At 42.3% G+C, this 25,064-nt stretch overlaps 2 protein-coding genes across 25 annotated transcripts in view; one reads left to right on the forward strand and one right to left on the reverse strand.

Annotated features, from left to right (window-relative positions):
* LOC128906803 (basic proline-rich protein-like) overlaps positions 1 to 14,991 on the reverse strand; it is a 30,027-nt gene extending 15,036 nt beyond the window's left edge. The window contains exons 1-2 of the mRNA XM_054194711.1: positions 14,942 to 14,991; positions 2,815 to 3,554 (exon numbers count right to left, since the gene is read on the reverse strand). Of these exons, the coding sequence (XP_054050686.1) occupies positions 2,815 to 3,554; positions 14,942 to 14,991 (790 nt within the window). The remainder of the gene's footprint in view (positions 1 to 2,814; positions 3,555 to 14,941) is intronic.
* The window catches only part of PPM1B (protein phosphatase, Mg2+/Mn2+ dependent 1B), a 91,915-nt gene continuing 69,247 nt past the window's right edge, over positions 2,397 to 25,064 (forward strand). For 4 of the 24 annotated variants that reach the window (XM_054194019.1, XM_054194023.1, XM_054194020.1 and 1 more), the window contains exons 1-2: positions 2,436 to 2,703; positions 18,907 to 19,022. The gene's annotated coding sequence lies outside the window, so the exon portion shown is untranslated. Of the gene's footprint in view, positions 2,704 to 18,906; positions 19,023 to 21,193; positions 21,291 to 22,882; positions 23,006 to 25,064 lie in introns of all 24 variants that reach the window. The other 20 variants (XM_054194014.1, XM_054194015.1, XM_054194013.1 and 17 more) reach the window with 16 other exon arrangements.

Genomic DNA, 25,064 nt, shown 5'->3' on the forward strand with positions numbered 1-25,064 from the left:
CTGGTGAATCACTTGAAATAAAAACCATTTCAAAAGTCCAAGAAGCATCTAGGCTGAATGAATTTTACATTCGTAAACCCAAAGATATAGCAATTTTTAGCCATATTTGTCATCGCTTTAATAATACATGAATTGTGTTTAAATGATTATGAGATATAAGCCTGAGGAAAGGAAAAAAAAAATCACTAGCTAGATATATAAAAGTATCTTGAGTCCCAGATCATATGGACGCTGCAAAGTTAACTAGGTTGATTGGCAGCTGGGTCTGGGCACTCAAATTAGCTTGTCTATGAGTAAGTTTTTTACGACAGGCGGCTAACTGCAGACTCAGTGTTCTGGCCGTTTCTGGACTTGCTCACGAGTGCCTGTGCCGAGGCAATCTAGGTTTCATTCTCAATCAACTCTATCAACTCGTAGAGAGCTGTGGGAAGCAGTACCGTCACGCTAGAGTGACCTTTCCCATCTTCTCGTCGCAGAGCAGATACGCTTGAACCCAGGGAAAGCAAAGCTTCACCTCATCGAGCTGCACTTGCATCAGTCACCCGAGCTCAAAGTGCCTCCAGTGCTCTGTGCTAGGATGTGCTAATATGAGTGGTGGTGCTGGTGATCTTAAAGCTAAAAGCTGCATAGTATTTTCTGTACTGTGGGCATAAATAATCCCACAGTGTACCTATGCGGAAGACTGAGAGAATGCCAACTCCAGAAGGGAAAGCTCCCATCCTTTTCAGGGCCAGCTCCTTTCCAAACACTCCGGAAAAGACAGATGGATAAATAAAAATGCTACACAAACTGTGTTTTGACCTGTGATCTCACGTCCCGCATACAACAAGTCCTCATGTATATAGTGCACGTGGACGAAACACCTCAATGTAAGGGGACGAGAGCACCAGTAGACTGTTGCGTGGGAATTCGTATGCCATTTGTAGGGACGGTACGTTAAACTTCAGGCACTTGGGACCATAAGGCAAGGATGTTGCTTCTATGCTGTTCAGAGACGATCGTGTCAAAGCAGAGCTGCCGTCCAGGGCTGTGGAGAGAGGCAGGAGTTGAGGTTCAGAGGGATGAACCCCAGCTGGCTTCAGCCAGCCCGTTGATTGAGAAAGAGGAAAATAACAAGGGATTATGAAGCACCAGGCCAATTTTCCCGCTCCTTCCTGAATAAACACTTTTGGTTTGGGGTAAGAAAGCAGTTAAATGGTGGGCAGCCCGCGCAGGGGGTTAATTACGGCCTCTCACGGGGAGGCTCTCGCTGCAGCCGGAGGGGCCGACGGCGGACGGCCGTTGCCCGTTCCTGCGCTGGCGGCCTCCCACGGATGTCGCTACTTGTCGGGCGGCGGGCTGCCAGCGGCCCGGGGGCCGGTGCTCGTTCCCCCGCACCCCCCCGTGCCCGGAGAAGCCTCCCTCGGGCAAGCCCGGGGGGCCGCCCGTCCCCTGAGGCGGGCCGTGGCGCTCGAGCCCCGCCGGCGGCAGGCATACGCCGCGGACCGAGACGCCTCCAGCCCCTTTCTCCGCTGTTGTAAAATCTGCGGCGGCCCAACCTCCCACCTCACGGCCTTCCCCTCCCCCAGCCCCGGGCGCGTGAGGCGCAACGGCTCCCGCAAGCGTCCGCAAAGCCCCGCCCTCCCGGGAGGCCGGCCCCGCACCCCCTGATTGGCTGGCGGTGATGTAATCGTGCGAACATACGGGTACTCCTTGCCCCCCAACACCCCCTGCCGCGCGACACGGGGTTGCGAGGGGAGGCCGCGCGCCTTTCCCCCGCCCCGCCCCGCCCCGCCACCAATCGGCGTGCGGAGCGGCGCGCCGGCCGGGACGCGCTCTGCGGCTCCGCCAGGGCCTGCCGGCTCCCCCCTCCCCGCCCTTTATTGGCAGGGGCGTCGCCCAATCCGAAGAAGGCACCCACAGGGCGGTTCACGCCCATTTGGCGAAGCGGCGGCCAGGGCGAGAGAGGCTGCGTGAGTGGCGGCGCTGAGAGCCAATGGCCTGCAGGCAATCCGCGCCGGGAGGGAACGGATGGGGCGGGGGGAGGGGGGCGGGGCGGGACGAGGGCGCTTGCTGGCAGCCGCTTCCGTCAGCCCTTCCCGGGCTACGAGGCCGGGTTAAAAAAAAAAAAAAGAAAAAAAAAAGTGCGGAGAAAGAGAGAGTCCGTGCGCTATAGCGCCTTGACTGACAAAAGCCGCAGCCAATAGTCACCAAAGCAGAGGGCAATTGCCCAACCAGGAAAAAGCTTTTGGGCGGGGCTGGCGGGTGAGCGGCGAACTGATCGCCCAATGGCGCCGAGGAAGGGCAGAACCGGCAGGGCGAACGACCAATAGCCGCCGGGAGGGGGCGGGAAAGGGATGAGCGACGGCAGCGGCAGCCAGTAGGCTGGGAAGGACGCGGGGCGGCCCGGCCGGCAGCGGGGGCGGGGCCGGGGGCCGTGTCCCGTCCCGTCCCTCCCTCCTTCCCGGAGCGCTCTGACGTGGGCGGCGGGGAGGGCGGGCCCAGCGGCGGCCTTTGGGACGGGGGCTCCCAACATGTCCGCGCTGCTGGCGGCGCTGGGAGTGCGCGAGCGGGCGGCGACTGCGGCCGGCGGCGGCCAGCGCGGGGCGGCCCGCGCCTGAGGCCAAGCCAGGCCTACCCCCACCTCCACACGCACGCCCGGGTCGGGCCCGGAGACGCCGGGGGCCCGGACGCCGGGGGACGCCGGCGTTCGTCCGCCGACAGGTAGAGGGGTCAGGGCCGGCCGTGGGGTGCGGGGGAGAGCGGGTCGTGTCCGCGCAGAGGCGGGCAGGGGTGGGTAGAAGGGGCCGGGCCGGGCCTGGACGCGCGTCTTACCGAGCGGCGGGGCCTGCGCACCGGAGTGGGGGCTGGCTGGTGGCGCCGGCCTGCTCCGTGGGGCCGGAGGGGCGGCGGGCAAGGCCTGCTGCGTGTGCGTCCCCGGGGAGCGGACGGGCGCCGCGCAGGCCCGGCCTCCGCCTCTTCCCGCCGTGGGTGAAAAAGAGAGCCGGGGGCCGCGCTGATACGGCCTGCTGGTGGGGGAGCCGGGGAGGGCGCACGGGGGAGGGACGGTGGGGAAGCCGAGCCCTCCCCGGTGCAACGGGGGCCGGTGTGCCCGCCCTCTGTGCGCCAGGGCAGGGCGGGCCGGGGCGGTGGTGGCAGGGGGGCCGGCGGCCCAGGCCCTGCACGCCGGGCCGCTGCCCGTGGGGTCGGGGGAGCCGTCGGGCCGGGCCCCCTGCTGGGCGGGAAAGGGGCCGAAGGTGGCCGGCGTGCCGGTAGCGGGGTGAGGGGGCGGCCGGCGGGCCGGGGCCGCGCACGTGTATTGGCTGGGGCCGGGGGAGTGGCGGGGCCCGTCGGTGTTTACCGACGGGGTGGGGCCGTGGGAGGCGGTGAGCCGCGGGCAAGGCCCCGGTGTCAGAGGGAAGAAGCCGTCGGTTAGGCCTGGGTGCTGGTGACGAGGTGGGGGTGTGCGGGGGGGGATGGAGTCACGGGCAGATGGGCAGCGCCCGGGCGGCTGTGGCGTGGAAGGGGAGAGAAGTTGTAGGCGGCTCTCTCCTGCAGTTTGAAGCTTGCTGGCTCTGTCAGACCCGTGGGTATAAATGGGGATGTATTTTTGCTATAATTTGTAGCTTTTCGAAGGGAGGGAGTAATTTTGATGGACTGGAGGCAGCTGGAAAAATCTGTATGCGTGTTGTTTTTTTTGTGCTGAGGGATATGTTTATACGGTGGGGATGCAGATGGTGGGTGAAACCACATGTATTTAGGAATAGTGGTACACGAAGGTGTATGCATTTAGCAGTGATAGGTAAACAATCTTGTGTGTGTGTTGTGAGAAGTAAGGTGATAAGTTGGCTGGCTTCTGAGTGTTGTGGAGGAGGGAGGCTTTGGGTGGTAAGCCTATGTACAATTTACAGGCACAGTGGTAACAGGTTGCTACAAGGTTCCGAACTTGTTTTCTTTGGTGGCCAGTGTGGTTAGACTTAATGTGCGAGACCTTCGTGTGTAATATGAGATGGTATGTGGACAGAAAGGCATGCATGTTCTTACTGCGTGTAAGTTGGTTTGTCTGGTGCTCACACAGAGTTGAGAGAGATGTCTGGCTGTCACCAGCTGTGTGAGCACTGTTTCTGTGTGTTGAGATGGGTAGGGCAGCAAGCAGTGTGGTCTGTGTCCTGGGAACATGAGAGAAGCTGTGAATTGGTGTGTCCCTTGTGATGAAATGGAAAAACTGGATATTTGTTGTTTGAGCCATGGGATACAAATTAGAAAACGTGTAGCGAATGCCCTGTGTTGAGGTCATGATAGTCTATGCATGATCTGGGGAGTTGTAGAGCTGTAGGTGTCTATATATGTGACAGGTGTCAGGCAGTGTAAATTTCTCTCTGTAAGTGCATCAGTGCACACTTCTTGTGGGTAAATTTCCAAGGATTACCACAGATTATAAGAAAGTGAGGGGGCTTGGGTGGATATGTAGAAGTGAAGAAATGAATGGTGAAGTCTTTGAAAGGTTTGTGTACATTTGAAAAAGGGGGGTAGGACGAGTTTGTGGGGATTATGCATATACAGGGTGAAGATTATGTTAGGCTATGTATACATGTGTGTATCAGGGGAGTGGTATTTGTGCAAAAGGGAAACTGGAGTTCTCGTATTGCTGAGTTAGTGGGAAACTCTAGTCTGTATGGAGAGAGGAGGCAGGCTTTTTTTGGTGGAGGCTATGAAAAGTTGTAATGGTGTGGGGGAGGGATGATGAATGAGGTCGGGGTTCCCAGGTGTGCCATGAGCAGGTGGGAAGCTGTGGGGATCCTTTGCTTCTCTTGGTATGGAAAGAAGTATTCCGTAGTTATGACAGCCAGTGAAAGCTGAAAAAGTGAATTAAGATGAGTCAATTTGTGACTGTTATGAATATTATCAGATTAAGGGAGGCTACAGAATAGTCAAGGGTTTTCTGTTCAAGATGCTTTTTTTTGTTTGTTTTGTTTGTTCTGCTGGGTAAATTGTCCATTAACTTTTAAGGGTAAACTTTTGCTGAAACTAGCACTCATAATGGTGTTGACAGGTCAGCAGCTAACTGAGAGCACCCAATGTGATGTAGACAAGCCCCATGTATGCGCGGGCTTGGGGGCTTGAATGTATCTATGCTTGTGCATTACATATACATTAATGCTTCAACTGAGTGCATATGTCCAGAAGGTATGAAGTCTTCTGTACTGGACATATGCTTGTGTTTGAAAGAGGGCTAGAGATCTGTGAAAAGATGATCTATGTAGAATGGAAAGCTGTTTAGCTCGGATGGAAATGAGGAAAAAATGCGCATGTATATCCCACGTTCTGTGGGTTTGTGATAGTATATATTGTTTATTTACACAGTCCCTCATCTCTTGTTCTGTGCAGATATCTAGAGGAGGTTGTTATATAGGCTTAAGGCACATAACATCAAGATGAGGGGAACAGAATTTATGTAGTATGGAGAGGTCTGTATATAGACTGCATAGAACTAATTTTTCTTTTTTTGCAGTAGCTGTGAGGTGGTCAGTTAGTCAGGTAGGGAACTAGAGAAAGAAAATAGTAGTCTCATAGTAGGCATCCTGGATAATCCAGTTCCCTTATTGTCTCTGGTGTGGAATTATCATTGTTCACTTAAACTTTTCCAGCGGTCGTCACTAATTTGTGCTTCTGACTTACGAACTTGAGACCCTGTCTTGCAGAAATATAAACCCATTGCAATTGAAATTAGAGCTTGTGAAATCTGTGTGTTGAACATAGTCTTTTAAGGTGGTTAGTGTCAAAAACTGCTTTTGGAGTGGGCAATTGAGAGTAGTGAGTATTTCTTATATGAATGCGTTGCCTCCATGTTACAAAAAGAGAAAGGCAGTAAACCACCACTCTTGATATTGTATGTAAAAATTTGTAAAGTATTTGTATCATCATAATGAATGTCATTCTTTGGAGCAGGATTTATTTAGACTGCAGCAAGGGATGGACTTGTGTATAGAACAATGTTCGGAGGGTACTGTCCATCTTCAATGAAGCAAACTGCAGCACACCTAGCTAAATGCTACCTTAATGTTTCTAGGGGTGTGTGGGGGGTTTATTGCTGTGGTTTTGGTTGGTTTGTGTTTTTTTTTTTTTTTAAAAAAAAAACCCTGAAAATTGAAATTGGTCATTTGGTGGTGTCTTGGATCATCAATGCAGTAGGAATGCTTAAATCTGCCACATAGGCCTACCTCTGTAACCTAGTAAGTGGTAAATAGCTGTTCTTTTCTGATCAGCACTGGAGGATAGGTAGCTAACCATTGTTTTTTGCAAGCACAGACCTTCCAAGTGAATGGGAAGGCCCCGGTGAAAGAATCCAAGCTCTAGACTCCATGTGTGAATTGTGGAGAGTGATTACTGTAACAGGTCATGCATATCTTTGTGTTCATAGTTTGGTTTTTTCTCTAATATTGATTCATTCTGCCCACTACCTTAATTGTATCAAGTATGCTCTATTTTTATTTATTTAAAATTCTTGCCATCTTGTCCAACGAGTTTTCTCTTCTCTCTGAATTCAGTGCTGCGCTAGTGTTTCTCTTCACTTCTCTGTGAAAATGAAGAAGCATCCTTCGGATCTTGGGCCTTTTAGCAGCCCAAGTGATTTGATCTCAATATTGGTCTTCTCAGTAAATTGGAAGAGAGCAATGGTGATTTCTTTGGAAAACCGTTAAAGCAAACGTTTTTGCTATCTTGGCTCCTTCCCTATTTGCAACTCTTCTTCATTTTGGGCTTCAGCTTTTTACGCTTCTTCATCAGGATTTGGCTTATAGATGTACAGGATGTGAACTGCGGCTTCTTCCTTCTCACTGTCTGTTAGCAGTGTGAATGCAGGATAAATATTTTATAAAACTTCAAAAGAGGTTTGGTTTAGCACTGGTCTTCAACATATGCAGTATGCATGTAATTTTCACGGGACTTAATTTCAGAATTTGGACAAGTCATTGCAGATTCTTAACTTTAAAAAAATAAATAAGAAAAAGCCACCCAAATTCAAATAACATCAGACTACAGAAGCCCAGAAAAGAGGAATTGTTTGCATGGACAATGGAAGATGTGTTCCTGATGCAAGAACAAGGATGCTGAGTTTCCAAAAAGATCATCAAAACTGTTTTTAACAGACAGCCTTGCAAACTCCTCAGCTATTTGGTTGATGTCTTTCAGGCTTGGGCAGATATCTGGCATGGGAGACTTTGGTCAAACTAGTTAAAATTTGGCAAATAAATCTTATACAGATTTATATCTGTACCATGTACTAAAGCCAAATAAAAATTCTGAAGAATTAGTGAGTGTCACTCCAAAAGAAAACTGGTCTGAAAAGCTTTGCACAGGGTGGTAAAGGATAGCTGAACTGGTGTAGCTCATCTGAATTTCTTGAGACATTATTGGCATGATGGAAAAAAAAAAAGGTTGCCGATGAGCATAGGTTAAATTAGTCTTCTGGCTCTTAGAAAAACATACATTGGTAGAGAAGGCACAAAGATGTTTCAATGTAGAAAATGATAGAAGTGAAAGCACCGTATCTCAGTGGACAACATCCTTTCTTATAATTTCAAAGAAAATTATTCATGCCCAGGTATTGTTCTGCTAGGAAAAGTAAGACACCCACAACTCTCTTTTTCCCAGTGCACCATTAGTTTATCATTGACATTACTTCAATGTGTCATTTTATGATGTTACTACATTATGATCTCATGGCCTAGGTCCTCTACGTCTTTGATGGGAAATAACCTTTTCATTGAGTTTTCTTTTGAATACAACTAGGTGCTTAGGTCTGTTTTCACGAGAGATAACAGGAATTCAGCTCAGAAAAACAGCCAGTTCACTTAAGGATGTTTCACACTAGGCTACTGGAGAGCTTAAGATGGCTCTTTAGTGTGTATGATAATGACAAGTCAATGACGACAAACTTCCAGTTAAGTCACAAAGGAAAGCATAGGTCTTTCTTTGCAGTTTTCAGGGGATTAGTGTGTTAACAGAAAATGTCTTCTTCCATAATCCTATTTCTGTGTCTGCACCCCAGAGTAGGAAGCTGACCTTTACTGAATGTAGAGCAAACATGGCTCTGCATTGTTAGTGTATGAATTGTTTTTATCAAGGAGGTAATGAAGTAAGATAATAATGACTTGTTGAGTAGAGAAGGTAACACTTTATTGTAATTTATTCATACAGTACTGCTTTGGCCTGTTCCCACCAGTGTGTCTGTCCTGCAAAGCTGGGTATTATTTGTTCAAAACTCATGATGCTGTATTTAAAATTTTGTATAGCAAAAGAAAAATTGGTGACTGTAGAGAACAAATCTCAAATGATGGAACTATTTGTAAAGAACTGATATTTGGATTTAAGTGGAAAACTGAAACAATGAATATTATGTTGGTCAGCTTATTCAAAAACAAAAAAACCTCTTATCTGGGCAGCTTTGTTTGTTAAACTGATGTGCAAGTAATATAAAGCATTATCGAGCACATGCTGCTCTTCCTTTCCTATCACCAGCTACAGTGGAGCCATTGATGTGGGCTATTTAAAAAGTTTTATAAAATAGTAGAGGTAGGTGATGCATGAAGTCTGTAGATCTTGGATTTTTTTTTTTTTTAAACTTGATTCAGAGAACTCTCCTAGATGTGTCCCACTAGCTTTTGATACTCCTAACTGTAAAGGCGTGGAAGCAAAAGTGGATGGGTGGTGAGACACTGCTGCTGTAGTTACTCCTTGAAGAGGAACACTCAAATTCACAATGCAGCCCCCCTTTTTAGGGCTAGTGAGGTGTGCCTTGGCAGCTTAAGTCTGTGCGTTTAGTTACTGCTGCTTGAGGTTCTCTTAAATGAATGGGCAGTATCTGCTACATTGTTTATATTTATATTAGCAAGCAGTATGCTGCAATTGAAGAAGATTGCAGAGAGAAGCAGTAGTTAGGTAGACCCAGTGTCCATGGTGTATGTACTTCATGGGGCTTTATTTTAGACTAGTTGTATTCTGGTTCTGTGGACCATGTATATATACTCCAAACGTTATGGGGTCTTAGGTGTTTTTCCTGGAGTTTTGGTTTGGGTTAATCTGAGAGGTGTCCAGATCATGTGTTCATAAACTTCTCTGAGACGTGAACCAAAGCAAAGTATGTGGGGTGGCTCAGATTTATTTCAAAAGTGCTCTCCTGATCCAAACTGAAGTGCTAATGTAGATGTACTGACTGGGTCTGTAAAAGGCACCTTGGGGCGTTTCAGAGGGTGCTGAGCTATGCCGGGGGCTGGCTGCTGCCGCCTTCTGTCTCCGAAGTGCTGTTGTCAGGACAGCAGAAACTGTCCTGCTACTCTGAGTAAGGATTGTTTGTTTATCCTGACTGGTGACTGAATATCTGTTCTCAAACTACTGTCCCTGGTTTTGAATTTGTGTGTGAAAACGACTGGTGTTAAAACTGCAATAAATTCTGGAAAGTTGTTCTTTCATGGTTTTACTTCAGTTAATCCAGAATGAAACTAGCTGTGTGAGCAGCAGGTTATGAAGCCTGACTTCCTGTGGCTTTGTGTCTTGTGGCTGGATTTTTCTGGGTATACCCCATTGTGAGCTCTGAAAGTATTTTCATTTGTTTGGGGCACTATCTGTTCTGCTGTCCTGTATGGGAAGCTTTTGTTGGTAACACAGCTGAGGTCCTGCTGCACTTGTCCTCAAGGGGCACTAGTTTGGATGTCTGTCCTTGATTTGACTGTTTATTTCCACAAAACTCTTAGGAACTGATTATCTCTGAAATATTTACCCTTGTGTTAACTTCTGAATTGTAGCCAGTTTCAACAAACTTGGGGGGTGGAGGGGGGTAATGACACACTGTAGCTTGGCTTCCTAAGGCTGTATTTTATTTATTTTCCGCTAGCGGTATCTTGTTTTACTGCCTCTTTATATTTATCACTATTTTAAATTTCTTCCAGAAGAGTTAAAAGTATTTTACCCACCCCCGCAACACTTCAGGTAACATGTCTAGAAGGAGGAAATTTTGTTCCTAGCAGCAGCTTTTTAATTGATGCTAAAAATTTCTTCTCCATAGGATAGATAGAATTCCTGAGAATATCCAACATGCTTATTAAACCACATCCAAATAAATATAGAGAGGTCTAAAGTTGCCTTTGATGTAGCCTTTTGTAATACACACTGGTACCACGTATGGTAGTTTTGGACCATGATTCTAGGAGGGAAGTGAATGAAGGTTTTAAAATGAATGATGTGTTGAAGCCTCTGGAGTACAGGTAGATTCAATTTTGAGGGTGGTGGATTAGAAATTGGAGGGGCCGGGGACTTGTCTTTGTTATCGACCTTGTGACCTTGAAAAGCTGCTGAAACTCTAATGTGCTTTGAAACTTTTAAGATGAGAAGTACAGTACTGAAGCTATGCGGTACTGCAGGCTGAGTTCTGAGAGTTCTGCCTTCGGTGTTTAAAGCTAAAGAAATTGTTCCTTTTACTTCTATTTTAAGTGGGCCTATATTCAAAGCACTGACTTCAGAGAGCTTCTGTAAAGGTATGAAAGGTGAATCTAGCACAGATGTTACTCAGTTTCTTTCTGTGTCCTTTCTGCTCCTGCTCTCCATTTTCCTAGTATAGTAATAAAATAGTTGTTTTATTCTGGTTTCCAACAGGAAAATCTCATCCTGGTCAAAAGGTACTCTGCGTACCAGTTTGTGCACTTCAGATATGGTATTAGTTGCAGGCACTGGTTTCTACTGTCTTATGTTCAGTTTGGTTCTCTGTGGGGCATTTGAGAAAAATTGTAGCTGATTCAAGAAAAGGGTACGCTTCTTCAGTGTGCATGTTCAAGACAAACATGAAGTGTTTTTCTTATGTCAGCTGTTGTAAAACTTGAATCCAGACCTAACAGAGGTAGCCCACTGACTCCCCTAGGTAGTGATCAGTCCTACATTTTGAAAGGCAAAGAAGCTCCATGTATCTCAATAGAGCCCCAGTGTGTAATACAGTCTGTTAAGACTCATGAACGTCGCACTTTAGGTGTCTTCAGTAAGAGCTGAAGTGACGCCTCTAAGGAGGTTATTAACAATGTCTAATTACAGGTGGTATTTTACAGGCATCTTTAGTGAGTGTTACCCAGTAATTGTGGGACTACTACTACCTATAGGCATATCAAACTCAGATGTGATGTTTATCCATTTGCTAGCTTGTCACGTCTTCTGCGTTTTTACCACTTTTCCAGGAGACATATTACAGCAAGGGATTTTTTTGTTTCACTTTTCCTTTTCTCTGAGATGATGCCATTTTTTTAATGTTCTTTTACGGGCTGTAAGTGTAAAAAAACCAAACAAAACAACAACAAACCCCCCCCCCAAAAAAAACCCAAACAAAAACAAACAAAAAAAACAAAACAACAAAAAACAAACAAAAAAAACAACCAAAAAACCCCCCCACCAAACTATTGTACTACTGAGCAAAATATTAAAATATCCAATAATTCATCTGTATTTGGTATTTCCTGCTCTTTTCCTTACTGATTGCTTAGGCTGGTGTATGAATTTATTGAAATCATCCAAAGTCTAGGTTGTGGCTGATTATGTTTCTGAGGAGCACTTTTTCTAAACTAATAGAAGGTTGTGCATAAAACTTCAAGATCAAAATAAAAGCAGTCTTGTGGGGAAAAAAATAGCTAGAGCTAATGCTGGGGTAAGAGGTTGTGTGAAACTTGTTCTGTAAATCCTCCCTAAGCGCACTGCAATCGAACTGCTTTTTAAAAGATAATCTGGAAGTTTGTAGGCATTCAGTTATTTAAAAGATGTTTTAATAATAGAAATTGCTTGTTTTGTGGGAGGTTTTCCAACCAACCCTTCTTTAGATTCTGTGCATCTCTTACAATGTAAAGAAACTGGAAGCAGATTAAAGCGACTCTCTCTTTTAATAGCCATTTGTGGGATCAAGGAAAAGGCAAGCATACTGCCTTAGCGGACGATTACATGTGAAGGAGAATGTTTCACAATGTTGGCTAGAGTCAAATAGCTATGCAGTCGTCTCTGCAGACAAGCCTTGAGAGCTCATCTGTTGGTTTTTTTTCTAAGCAGTAAAAGCTATAGTTTAACATATTTCTGTGTTTTAAAATTGAAATAATTAGGCTTGTGTGTGGTGTGGAAGAAAAGCATTGTTAGGACTCTGCCACAGTGACATTGGTGTTTTGTATCCTACTTTTATATCATAGTAAACAATAGAATGTATTTCACTTCTTTTTTCCCTTTGGTTTGCCTTATGCTGAACCATGTCCATGCTTCTATATGTTTTATTGCTGTATTTGAGTGTAAGGGTGATGGAGGTTAAGAGCTGTTGAAGATCAATATCTAGCTTGTAACATTAAATCGAATAGGATGACTTCTCACTTTCTTAACTAGAATGCACCAAACACAAGCAATTCTAGGCCAGAGAAGACCTTTTCTAAAATATTTTATGAGCTCAAAATAGTAGCTGTTAACTATAACAGCTATGCGGTTTTGACTGTTGTTGCAGTATTGTTTTAATTTAAAGAAAAAAAGGAATGCTGTCAACTTAGAATATCTGACTTCTGGAGGGAAGGGGATAAGGTTACAGACTGTCAAAACAATTTCTGTTGGTTTTTGTGGTTTTTTTTCTTGGTTTTTTTTTTTTTTAACATGAAGTGAAATGGGGCTTGACTTACAGAGTCAGAGGGGAAGAAATAAAATTCCAGTATAGTTCGGGATTCTTGAGCTTGTGCGCTGCTGTTGCCAATGGCAGGGGATAGAATTTAACAAGGTCAGAAAAATGTCACTGGGGAAAGTACTCTGAAATTATATTTTTTTTAGACCCTTAATATATATTGGGAAAATATTTTCCTTGGAAAAAAACCTATATATTCTCAGATATATTTAATGACCATGCTATTTTCAATCTAAAGTCTTCCATATTTCTGAATCTGTACAGAGGGGAACTAGGGTGCCATATAAGAAAAATACTAGTCAGTTACTACTTGAAGTGATCTTTTTTCACTGTTGTTTGGTTTTGTTCAGGGTTACCAGTTTCAAATGTGTTTTATAAACAAAAATTTGGGGTAGCAATTCCATAACTGAAATAACTCATTTTTGAAAGGTGTTTTAAGGTTTGTCCAGACTTGAAATCTGGCTATGTTGTCAGTTTCACAAAGAATATGAAGCTAATGTGGAGAACTTCTTAATACGTTTGTCCATATTGTCCCTTCCTCCATAGGTCATGTTTGTTTATTGAAGCACAGATTAAAATGGAAGCTCTTGCATACAAAGCAGACATGACAGTTTAGATCTGTCATGAATTGTCAGATCTGTGCTTGAAGACTCTCTGAAATAAGTAATGATCCTAGAACACTGTATTGGAATCTCCATCATCCTTTTCTGTTATCTTCTTTTTAGTAATCATCTTAAGCTATCACTAGTACAAAAAGAATTGGTGAACCTGGACTATCTGTGAGCAAACTTTCTTCTGCATGGTTTGGAACTGTTGATTCTTTCCACTTAGTGTTTTTCCTCTCCTTTCCTTTGGTCACAGTCTGACACTGTTACTGCAGGAGAGAAAGTGAAATGAGACAGGAGAGGAAATGAAAAGTGGTGCTCTTAGAGAGGAAGAAAACTACAATGCTTTCTAAAGAACTGAAGTCCTAAATTCACTGAGAGTTTAAACTAATCCGGAGAATACTTGAATAGGCAGAGCACGCTATTCATCGAGAAGTGTTCTTCTTTATTCTCTTATCACAGGGTTCTGTTTTCTATTCATTCATCTGTTCATCATGTGAAAGATTTTTATCAGCAGATATGCAATGTTTTATTACCAGTTTCTGCTGTCTGCCACTAGCCTACTGGAATTATTTGCCTTTCAAGGGGTATCATGATTTTTTGATACTGGCATGGGTAAAAACCAACTAGGATAAGTTGATCATTGACACCTGTATTCCTGGATAAGATGGGAAGGAGCTTTTTTATATTAGTCTGCATTCTCTCTCCTTATTTTTGTTGATGTGTGGTTTCTTTGAGCTCATTTTTTCTCCTGTTGTGTCCCTTCTTGAGAAGGACTGGGGGGGAATGGGAGAAGCTTTAGTCTACAGTGCTTTTTCATGAACTGTGTAGAAGTGGTGTGGTGGTTGGTTTGTTTTTTTTTTTCACCCTGAACTGTGTAAAAAGTCCTGCAGATAGAGGAAGAATCAATGCATTGCACGTTTTATTCTTATTATGGATTTAAGGTGTCATGGAATTGGTAGACTCGCATCACTGTTGCTGAGGAAGCTAAGATTCCTAGAAGGTCTTTGGGTGACTGAAAGGATGTACTTGGACTAAACTGCCATTTTCAGAGAAGGAAAGGAAAATTAGAGTGGGCTGATGTGACACAGAATAATTTTTCCTTTAAGAGGGGAAAAGCAATAAAACTTGTTTGGTTCAGCTACCAAAGGCAAGTGCCTTCTAAACCCTAAAGACAGTACGAAGATAAACCCAGCACAGTTAAAAAAGTAGCCAGCATGTAGTTCGGTTGAAGCTGAGCTTTTAATTCTGAATTTCTTCTATGTTGTTTTCTAGTTGATAAATCTTATGCTACCTCAGTGGCACTAGATACATCTGCTTCCTTTGTCAGCCAGGCACTGTTGTTATTTCTTTGCAGCTGTTTAAAAACAATGGATGTAACATCTTGGAAGCTGGCTCACTTAATGTACACAATATAGCTTTGTTTTTGTCTCTTTGTTATGGGGAGTTCATTCCCTGTACCCAAACAGCTTTCTGCTACATGCTACCTAGTTGGTGGGCATCTGGTATTCCTCTTTTTAATTAAAGATGCTTAGAACTGTTTGGTGTTTCACTACTTTTCAATGTTGATACAGTACAGAAAAGAGAGCTTTTGTCAGGCCTCTGCATGCGCTCAGGCATTTGCTTCTGGAACCCGCTCATAATCCTGACTGTAAGGAAGAGGTTCGTGTATAATTACCTGAGTATGTTAGTGTTGCTGTAATTCTGCGGTCTTCTGCCTCGGACCATGTCCTCCTCTGCCTCCTCATGCTGATACTTGGCTGTGACTCATCTCATGGTGAGAGAGTTACGTGATGTGTGTATGTTGGGTATCTATTGCTGAGGTTAATTTTCTTTTAGTTTAGCGACTACAGATGCAAAAGTTGGAGTAGAAAGTATCCATGGCAGGAGGTGGGATTACAGCAGTTACCAGTTTAGTTTAGCGTAGCTTCTTGTAAGATTGCACCCTGAGATGTTTCAAATGAGGTTCTTTTAAGGTGTAGTTATTAACATTGGTTCTTAACACTAATGGTTTGGATACCTGATGAGCTATCTTGTGAGTGGAAGTCCTAAATTTACTTGAAGTGTTACTGCTGATGAAGAGAAGGCCGTACTGGAAGTCATGTAACTGTCACAGTGTTAGCACTGTCACCAGCCACGTTGCAATCCTAGAGTAAAAGAACCTGCAATTAAATGTTGATGTTAAAACCTCTCTCATAACTAAATTAAAAATGCCTATCTCTTCTCTTGGATTTTCCCCAAATGCATAGCTTGCTACAGAGGTTGATATGACTCCCTTCACAGCAGTCATTCCGGTTTAATTAAATATCAGCACTTGCTGACAAGAATGTCTTTATTCTGTAGGCACATGAGAATACAACAGAAACCAAAACTTTACATAGCAAAGGTCATGGTAGGAAGTTTGTCAGAAAGCTCCTGAGTGAGTCAAGCTGTTTATCTGTGCTTTTTGTTACGTTGGCAAATTTCCTTAGGGCATAAGAGAACTGCCTCTGCTCATTTGTTGTGGTGTTGGCATTGTTCACTGCTTAATGTGAAGCTAGAGTATCTTATCTACTACCTTCTTCAAGCATAAGTTTTGGGGAACAGCGAAGGGACTGAAGTAGTTTGGGTGAAACATGAATAATCTCATCACTGGTAGAGACAAGAATTTGCAGTCATTTGTCAGGCACTGACTGTTTTTGTGTCCAAGAGTTGCTGAACTTCAAGTTCAGAGATCTCAGTAAAGTGAATTTTCTCTCAATACAGTCTGGGAGAAAATAAAACCATCTGAAAAGATGTAAGCAATCTGAATTTCAGAAATTCTTCGTAATGTGCGTAGTGACACATGTTTAAGTTTTCTTGTCCATTTGCTATTCTTTTCCACTCCTTTCTCATCCCTTTACCTAAAATTTATTATAGAAACTTGTGGCGGATAGAGTTATGAACACCAAGTTTTTGCTTTTGTAACCCCTGCTGTCACTGTCTTGTTACCAGATACCTTGAAAATTAGCCAGAAACTCAATTGTTTGATGGCTGTGTTTACTTGTTGAGACCTGCTTATTTTTGTGCATAGAGTTTTTATATTTAGGCTTTGGAACATTTGAATTCTGCATATAGTTGAAGCCTAGAGGTGGTTCCTGTTCACTGTTTTGGGCATATCTTTGCTCTGTTATATAATAAAGAAAGCTTTCTATTTCACTTGCTAAAAGCGTTAAATACTGCTTTACTTGGATAGCACTATCAGTAAGTAGCTTATATCAGCCTGTAGCAAAACATTTCTGAGTCCCTTGAAAAAGAATGTGATGGAAATAGGTTGACTGACAGTATGAATAGTTCTGCTAAGGGTCAGTCATGCTTGACCAACCTGACTGACTTCTGTCAAATGACCAAGTCTTCAGCTGAGGGGAGAGCAGCGAATGTTTTTTTACTTTGACCTTAGCAAGGATTTCTAGTGTCCCACAGCGTACTCCTGTTTACATTCTGAATGGGAGGGTGACTAGACAAGTGAAAATTGGTCGAAGAGTCATCTGAAAGGGTGGCTGATGGTTCATACTCTTCGTGGACAGCAGTTACCACTGGATCTCCTTAAGGCTCTGCTGTGACCTACTTTTCCCCCTCCCCCAATGTCTTTATCAATGACCTGGAGGAGGAGGTGGAATGCACCTTCATCAGGTATGTGGTAGACACAGAACTGGGTGGCTCAAAGGCAGGACGGCCATCTTGAAGTACTTAGAAAGGCTAGAGGAGTAGGCCCGTAGGAATTTTACAAAGTTCAACAAGGGCACATGCCAAGTCCTGCTTCCAGGATTGGTAACTTTCCTGCAGTGCTACAGACTGGTTGGATTGTAGCCCTACCGAGAATTACCTGATTGTGGTGAACAGTAGGCTGAATACAAGTGATGAAAACAAACAACTTTATTCCCCTTTAGTTAGCATTTGTTCCAGGTGTTCCCAGACTGCATCTGTAATACTATGTCCAGTTTTGCTCCCACCCCCAACAAGAACAACGTTGATAAATTTAGGGCAAGTCCACAGCGTGGGAGCTGGAGTACGTGACCTCTGAGGGCATGCTGAGAGCCTTTTGTGGCCTTGTTTACCCTGGAGAAGAGATGCTTAGGAGGCACCCGATAGCAACCATCTGGTATGTACAAGGATGGTTCCCGAGAAGATGGAGCTACTCTCTTTACCGAGATGCACAGTGGGAAAACAAGAGACAGTAGTCATAAATTGAAATGAGTGGATATACGTTGAAAATTTTTTACTGAAAGGATGATTGTTAAGAGGTTATAGGACGTAACCTATAGGACGTAAACCTCTGTGGAGGTTTTCAAGAGCTGAATAGATAAAACTCTAAGCAACTGGGACTGAATTCGACATTGGCTGGACTTTGAGAAGGAGATTGAACTGGATGACCTCATAGGTCTGCTCCACTCTGAATCATTCTTTGAAGAATCACCCATGGCAGGGACCTAAGTAGCCAAAATAATCAATACATTTTGTTTTATTTGGAAACTTAGTTCCTTGTGTGAGTGGCATTTATTTCTAGGGCTGCTAAAGAAAACAGCATTTACTCTTGTTACTATTCTTTATAGTGATGGTTACTTGAAATCTACCTATTGAGTACGCATTGAATAAGTGAGGTTCATTCATTTAATAAGCTCATTTCATCTAAGACAGAAAGGAAAAATATTCTTTCTTAGGGTTGAAAAAGAAGTTTTCGAACTTTAAAGTGATTGATATGCCTTGTCTCTCACTTGCCTTCACATGTTATTCTGAACTTTGTAGTAAAACAAAGCAATTCGTAGAGCATTTGTTGTTTGAAGTTTAAAGAAAGATACTGGAAAAAGAAACTAAATCTCTGTCTCTCTGAGATTGATTCACTTCCCTCTTTGCCCAGGCCTATGAAAATAAGCTATTATCTTGGATGCTATATGTAGACACCTCCAAAACAGAGAATGCTTTAGTCAGATTCATGCTGCAGATATTACATACTGATAAATTCAGGCATGGTGGTTTTAGCTGTGATAGCCCTTCTCACGCATTTGTTTCTTTCTTGTAACCAAGATAATTTTGGTGAATAGTCAGGTGTGTTTCTGCTTTTGCTTTTAAAGAAATCTACAGTGGATAGTAACAGGCTTCCTTGTCGTGGTTTCTATGCTTTAGAATAAGTTTGAATCTCAACTTTTAGTCCTTCTTTTCCTTTGAGTCCAGGATCTAGATATATTCTTGTAAATGATTGCATTTTAGTATGCCAGGCTTTTCCATCCTCTCTCAGTTTAAACTGCATGCATACACATAAGTATATGCAGTCTTTTGCTCTGTCATGTGTTTTTTACATTTTCCTGATTTGGAAATTGATTTGCTTTACACCTCTGTGAAGGTACATGTCAGTGTGAGTTTTTTGGCAAGTGGTGGCCATTGAATGGTGTAGCCTAGATCACTTCATACTTTCATCTTTAATAAGTGAAGGGCGTTCCCATGATCTTTTGCTGCATTACCTTAGACAAGTAGGAACTTCATGACTAACTTGGACGCTTCCAGTGGTACTTTTATTAGGTCCAGTCTAGAAGTTGCTATTAAGCAATTATTGAGCTATAGATTTTATTGAATATTGTGTTGAACTGGGAGAGAAATTAGTCAATTCTTCCATCTTACTGCTTTCAGACTTGCAGGCTCTTCTGCTTTATTCATCCCTAATATACAAGGAAGAGTCTCTAAAGAGAATCTTTATCAGAAGGACAAAGATCTGGAAGAAATTTGACTTTTGTACTACGTTCAAGGTAAGACTTCAAAAATTGTCCATGATCAGCTGACAAAAAGCATGAATACTGAGGCTTGCAAAATGGTACTGTTTCTGAGTTCTTGGCTTCTTGCATATTACACTATTCCTACAGAATATTATGAATATTTAAGTATTAAATACTGCTGTATAATTCTGTGGAAATGCACTAATGATCAGAGGCATATAAGCTACCAGTGGCTGTGTTCCTTAACTAAAACAGTTAACTAAGTTGCTACATGTAACTAATGTTTACTATGCAAAGCTGTCTTTTGGGTAGTATAGGTGTTTCCACTTCTAAAACTTATACACTAAACTGCATGATATAAAATTGAATGTCTTACTAAATTGCCAGTGTATTAGTAACTCTTTTTGGCTTACTTTGAGGTCCTGTGCTGAGCCTGTTGTAATTTCTCTGTGAATGCGATATTATAGACCTTGAGTGACGTTCCCAGTCAATTTAAAAATATTGGTAAATAATTGCCATTCAGAGGGAAGGTTTGCTGCATTTTGGAAGGAATGGTAGATGCATTTCTTTTGGTAAAGCCATAGCTTCCAGCGCCTATACAGGTGTCATCTGTCTGCAAGTTAGAGCACTGATCAAGTGGTAGGAGCCATTGACATCATTCAGCAGAGTGATACCATTGCCTTCTGTTTCCCTGCACAGTATAACAAAACGTTTCATAATGTTTGTTGTGGTGTTCTCATACCACCCCCAGGGAAGACTAGAGGGATTAAAACCTGTAGCAGACAAAGTGGAATTCCCTCCAGTGGGAGCAGTCTTGGGGAGAATGCTGATGGACTGTCCCGTTGACTGGACTAGCATCGTGTTCATGGGACTCAAAGGGAGGAACTGAAAAAGTGGCTCAGAAGACTGGAGAGGCACATACCTATCTCTTGCAGAGAAGGTAGTTTGTGTAAGCAGGGGAATACAAGGCTGTAGTATCCAGCCTTAGAACAGATGGTGGAGACATTCACATGGAATGACCCAGAAGGATGTAGGAGATGTTTTGGGGGCTGGAAAGTACAAGTCCCACTTAATGTAGGCAGCTGGCTGCCTAATGCTAGCTCTTCAGTTTTGGGGGGGTGGAGACCTCCTGAAATTGGCACTAACTGTGCTGAATTCAGCACTTATTTGAAGGCTCAGATCAGCAGTCTTCCATTCGTGTTCCTATTTCTAATTTGTTGTGACTAGTTCTGTTTCTTATATAGTAGGTTTTACTGAATTATCTGTGTAATCCCCAAGCTGAATGTCTGCTTTTCTTTTTAAATTGCTAAATTAATCAGGTTCTTTCAGTTGTCATTCTGCAAAAGCCTGAGTACTTGCGTATTCCTTTGTGAACCTTGGTAATTTTTTTTATGGATGCCTAGTTTAATGCAGACAGTTTGTTAAACCTGGTATAGAATACATGCAGGTTAAGATTTACATGTAGTAAAGTGGTAAGACTGTGATGTGAACTTTGGAAGATATAAATAATTTTAAAATATCTTGACATGTTGCCTCTATAAATGGGATGACAGAGTAGGGTGTCTGCCCCCTTGCTACAATTAATGTGTTTTTATGCGTCTTTGTGCTAAGATGTTCCCATCACCGTTCAGTCCAGCAAAAGCATGTCTTGCAGCCAACAGTGTACAGGAGCAGTAACCTCTGGTGGAGCTGGTATCTTAATCTGTGTTATCCAAATTTGCCTGCAGCTGATGTCTGACCTGATGAATAGCATAAAATGAATGTTGAATTATTAACATGCTTGCTTCCCGGAATCCTTTTTGCTGTCAAGTCCTTGTAGACCTATCATTACTGCATTGACTGCCTGTAATGCCCTTAAGCACCCTCTCTAATATTGATTTCTTGAAAACTGGCATGGTCTTCTTGCATGTTAGTTTTAACATTCTTATTGATAAAATTGCCCTTTGAATTTTTGCAGGTATAGTTCTACACGTATTGTGGTACTTGCATAGTGGCAAAATTAAAACAGTTTTTAAATAGATATATTTGAAATTTCAGCATTGAAATATATATTGCAAATCAAGAGTTTAAACTGTATTGATTAAAAGTGAGTCAAACTGATTTATTGTGAAACTGAAGTTGCAGTATTAATTGGACAAAACTTTGAGTATTTAAGCTTGTAAGTTGCCAAATGGCTGCTTCTTGCCAAGTACTCCTCTGTTTAGATGACAAGTGAAGCAGTTCAGATAGCCTCAATGCAGACACCTGAAAAAGATTCCATGTGTCCAGGCAACGATACTGGAGACTGCTGCCAGAAAAAAGGTAATGGAAATTTGCTTCACTCTGCAGTTCCTAGAGTTAGTATTTTTTCTAATTAGACTTCAGACTTTTCTTAAAAAGCCTGTCGTAAAAGTAGAGCATGCTATAAAAGTGCAGGGGGGAGTACTGTGTTCTGTGAAGCAGTCTGACAAGCCATCTGGGATCTGAAACTTAACTTTCTGTGACATACTGTGGATTGAATAGTATATACCAGGTGATTACAGGTGTATTGGTCCTGTTACAGGATGGAAGTGTATCATTACATGTCGTGTGGGATCAGCTGCTTCTGTTGAGCATTTGTTTATAACTGCCTTAAAATGCTTTCAGATATGCCTTATTTGAAATGAACCAAATCAGTTCAACTAGGTTGATTTAGGAAGATGATAAATCTGTGTTAGGATTAAGAGTGACTTTCTAAGCAAATAGACCTTCTTAGAAATTGTAAGATGTCTTCACGTTTCTAAGTGATGATCCTATTAATGCTAGTACAGTACTGTTACTGAAGTAACTTTGCTAATAGGTAGAGAAAATTTCTTAACGTGTAAGAGACTAAGGAAAAAACAAGATGTTCTAAAACTGTAATGAGGTATAAAAATAACTGTGTATTTTAACAATTCCTATTTGGAGGCTTCAGTTTCTGTATTATTTAAATTAGTTCTTTTGGAAGATTGTGTGTGTGTAGGCTGTTAGTTGACATAACAGATGCTTGAATTATTTCTTTCCAAGTTGTGTGCTTTGCAGTAAACATTAAAATGCCTATAGCATAGTAAGTGTTAATATTTGGCAGCTTGTAATACTGGTATTCTTATGTTACTGATTTGAATGTGCTGGTGATTTTCTTATGGTGTTGAATGACTTTTATTATTTTTTTTTCATTTAACTTAACTCCTTTTGTGTGTAAACCTAGCAAGCGGTAACATGGCTAAAAAAGCCATAAATAGATCCAAGTGGCTAAGTACTGTGACAGAGAACTTATGCCTCCTGTGGCTGTCTGCACAGGTACATCAGCAATGTCCAAGTTTATTTTAATCTGCTGTGATGGCTCAGTTTTAGTTCATTTGTATCTGAAGACTTACCTTTAGAAGATGAGGGAAGAATAAGAACCTTACTTGCATTCTTGGAGAGACGTGAAGTTCTTCCCCTAATCATCAGTATCACATAAAAGGAAGTAAAGAACCACTCTTGCTATCCCTGATAAACATGATAAAACTTTAATAAAACTTATTTCTGTTAATGTAGAACATATTGACATTTGGGATTTCTTACTTTATTTTCTGTACTTGGTGCTAACTGAAATACTGTAATTTTGGCCGTTTTGCTTGCTTTTCATTCTGCTTTGTGGAGTTTAAATTCCTTCTAAATTTTGTATATGCTCATGGTCCCACTTAAGGTTGTGTGTATTATACGTGTAAGAGAGGGGAAAAATGTGATTAGTTGACGTGCATATATTGTAATGGCTTAATTCCCCTGATAGACAAAATGGGATGCTGTTGTGCCTTTGAGAATCCTGTGTGGCATATTTGCTCTAAATACTGGATCTGTACAGAAAGACACGTTGTAGAAGCAAGGTTTAAGCTTTTTTTTTTTCCTGTCAGGAGCAGCAGTAATATAAGATGTGGTATTGAAGATAGAGTTCCTTATTGGCTTCAATGGTAGTAGTAAGACTTCATTCAAAGGCTGACTTGTTCTCAATGCGTTCCTAGCCACTAGATGCTAAGGTGAGATTCTTCACCCAGGTAAAAATTAGCTAGAGTTCCCAAAAGCTGTTAGCTGGCTTATAAATCACTGAACACTGTTCTGAGAAGAATTAGTCAAGATAGCCTTCTGCAGACAATCTGTTCTTCCCCTTTGTGAGTATTTCTTATGAGAGGCTCACAATGATGTTAATCCTTTGAAAACTATCAAACTTCCTGACTATATGCTACAGCTAGAGCATCTTAAAATTTTGGAGCTCAGACACCTTTGCTGTCTTAGCAATGAAAGTAGACAATTATGTCAGGTTTCTTACCTCTTTATCCTACAGCGTTTTGAAGTCTGTGCCAATGGAGTTTGTTTATGATCCAAATGCACATACTTGCTACAGAATTGACTGATCTGAAATCTTTTGCTTTCTCTGATTTTCCTGACAGCTGCTTCTGTAAGAGTTTTTTATGGTCTTACGCTTAAGATTTTTTTTTTTTAAAAGGCTTAACAAGAAAGGGCTAAGCCCTTTCTACTGCATAATCAATAGAGACAGTTTTTATTTGCAAGATTACTTCTGAATTTGAATAATACCATAGTTTGCTAACACCTTGCTCTCTTTCTGGGGAAAGGAATGACAAACTCTGGATGCTCTTTAATACTGCCATAGTAGCTAGAGTGGGTGAGACACTTGACTTCTGTGTGAAGTGAGGTGTGTTTGAGGGACATGCTCTTTTGGCCCAAAGGACTTCTCAATAGATGTGCCCTGTAGTGTTATCAGATGACAGGTGTAGTTGATTCTTTTTCAGAACATTTAACCAGTGCTCAGGTTGTGATTTCTGCTTGTTTGAAGCAGATGGATATTTACAAAATCTAAGTAATCCTCCTGGAGTGACTGTATTTTTTTAAAACATTGATTTGAAGGCCAGATGTTCACAAAGGCAAAACATGGACAGATGGTTGCAAACTGATTCATTGGCTATTGCTACCTAGGTGTTCTAGCTAGTAAGGTGATAATAAATTTACCTCATGGGGAAACACCATAGGAACGTGCTCAAAAGATAGCCACTTAGTAAACATGATCTGATGTTGCCTATGCAAATCACTGTGATATGTCTGAGCTATAATTTTGAATCCCCATCAGGAAGATGGATATTTGCAGATTCTGCACTTTTGCATTATGAAAAAAGAAACACAAAGCTGTGCAGAATATGAACACATCTTACTCCACCTGCAACTCCTGGATTGCTGTGGAAGGCATATCTAAACTTTACTTACACTATAGCCATAATGTAAGATCTGATAAAAGCTAGTTTAGAGATTTTTTTTTTTTTGCAAGCTCTTGTCTAGAAAGTCTTAGCATCCCCAACAAACATGTCTGTTCAAAGTAGAAGCCCTTTGCTTACAATCCTTCTTTGTCGTTTTACTTAAGATTTTTTTTTTTTTGTGAAGGAACACTAGCACATAAATGCAGGACACTTTAACTCTTGAAGATACTCTCTTCTTAGTTTAGCTAAAGATCAGGTCACTGAAAATGAAAGACTTTTGTACTTGGATATTTTTACCGAGGCACGTTAGATGGCCTTTCTCTTCAGCATTTCTGAAACTGGATGTTTGAAAAGCTGTCCAGCATAACTGACTGAGAGATGATTCCATATTTCTGTGCGAGTTATGCTAAGCATAACTCTGATCTCTAACCAGAGAGCAAAGTGCTTGCCAGCAATCTCCCAGTAGGCAAATGTAGATTGCATACGTGCATTCTGAATTCTGGTAAGGCTGGCTTTTGGTATTCCTTCATCTTTTGCTTGTATAATTCACCAGAGTTTGAGTTACTGAGTCATCAGCTGGATGAGCAGTCTCTGCTTCAGGCATTCGCTTGTACCAGCATAGCTATCTATGTGGCTGAGCAACAGATATTAGCGTGGAAACAGGAATGAGCAGCTGAGAGCAAATACTGCTTAAGCTACCACTGCTGCTAAGGCATCTAGATAGCCATAATGTGAATTTACTGATCAAAAGCTTACCTAAAAGAGAATTACAGAGAATTTAGAAATTAAAGAGGTGCCTTTAGGAATTAAAAAGATGCATTAAAGATAG

Source organism: Rissa tridactyla, chromosome 3 (genome assembly GCF_028500815.1).
Source record: "Rissa tridactyla isolate bRisTri1 chromosome 3, bRisTri1.patW.cur.20221130, whole genome shotgun sequence".
Classification (NCBI taxonomy): Eukaryota; Metazoa; Chordata; class Aves; order Charadriiformes; family Laridae; genus Rissa; species Rissa tridactyla.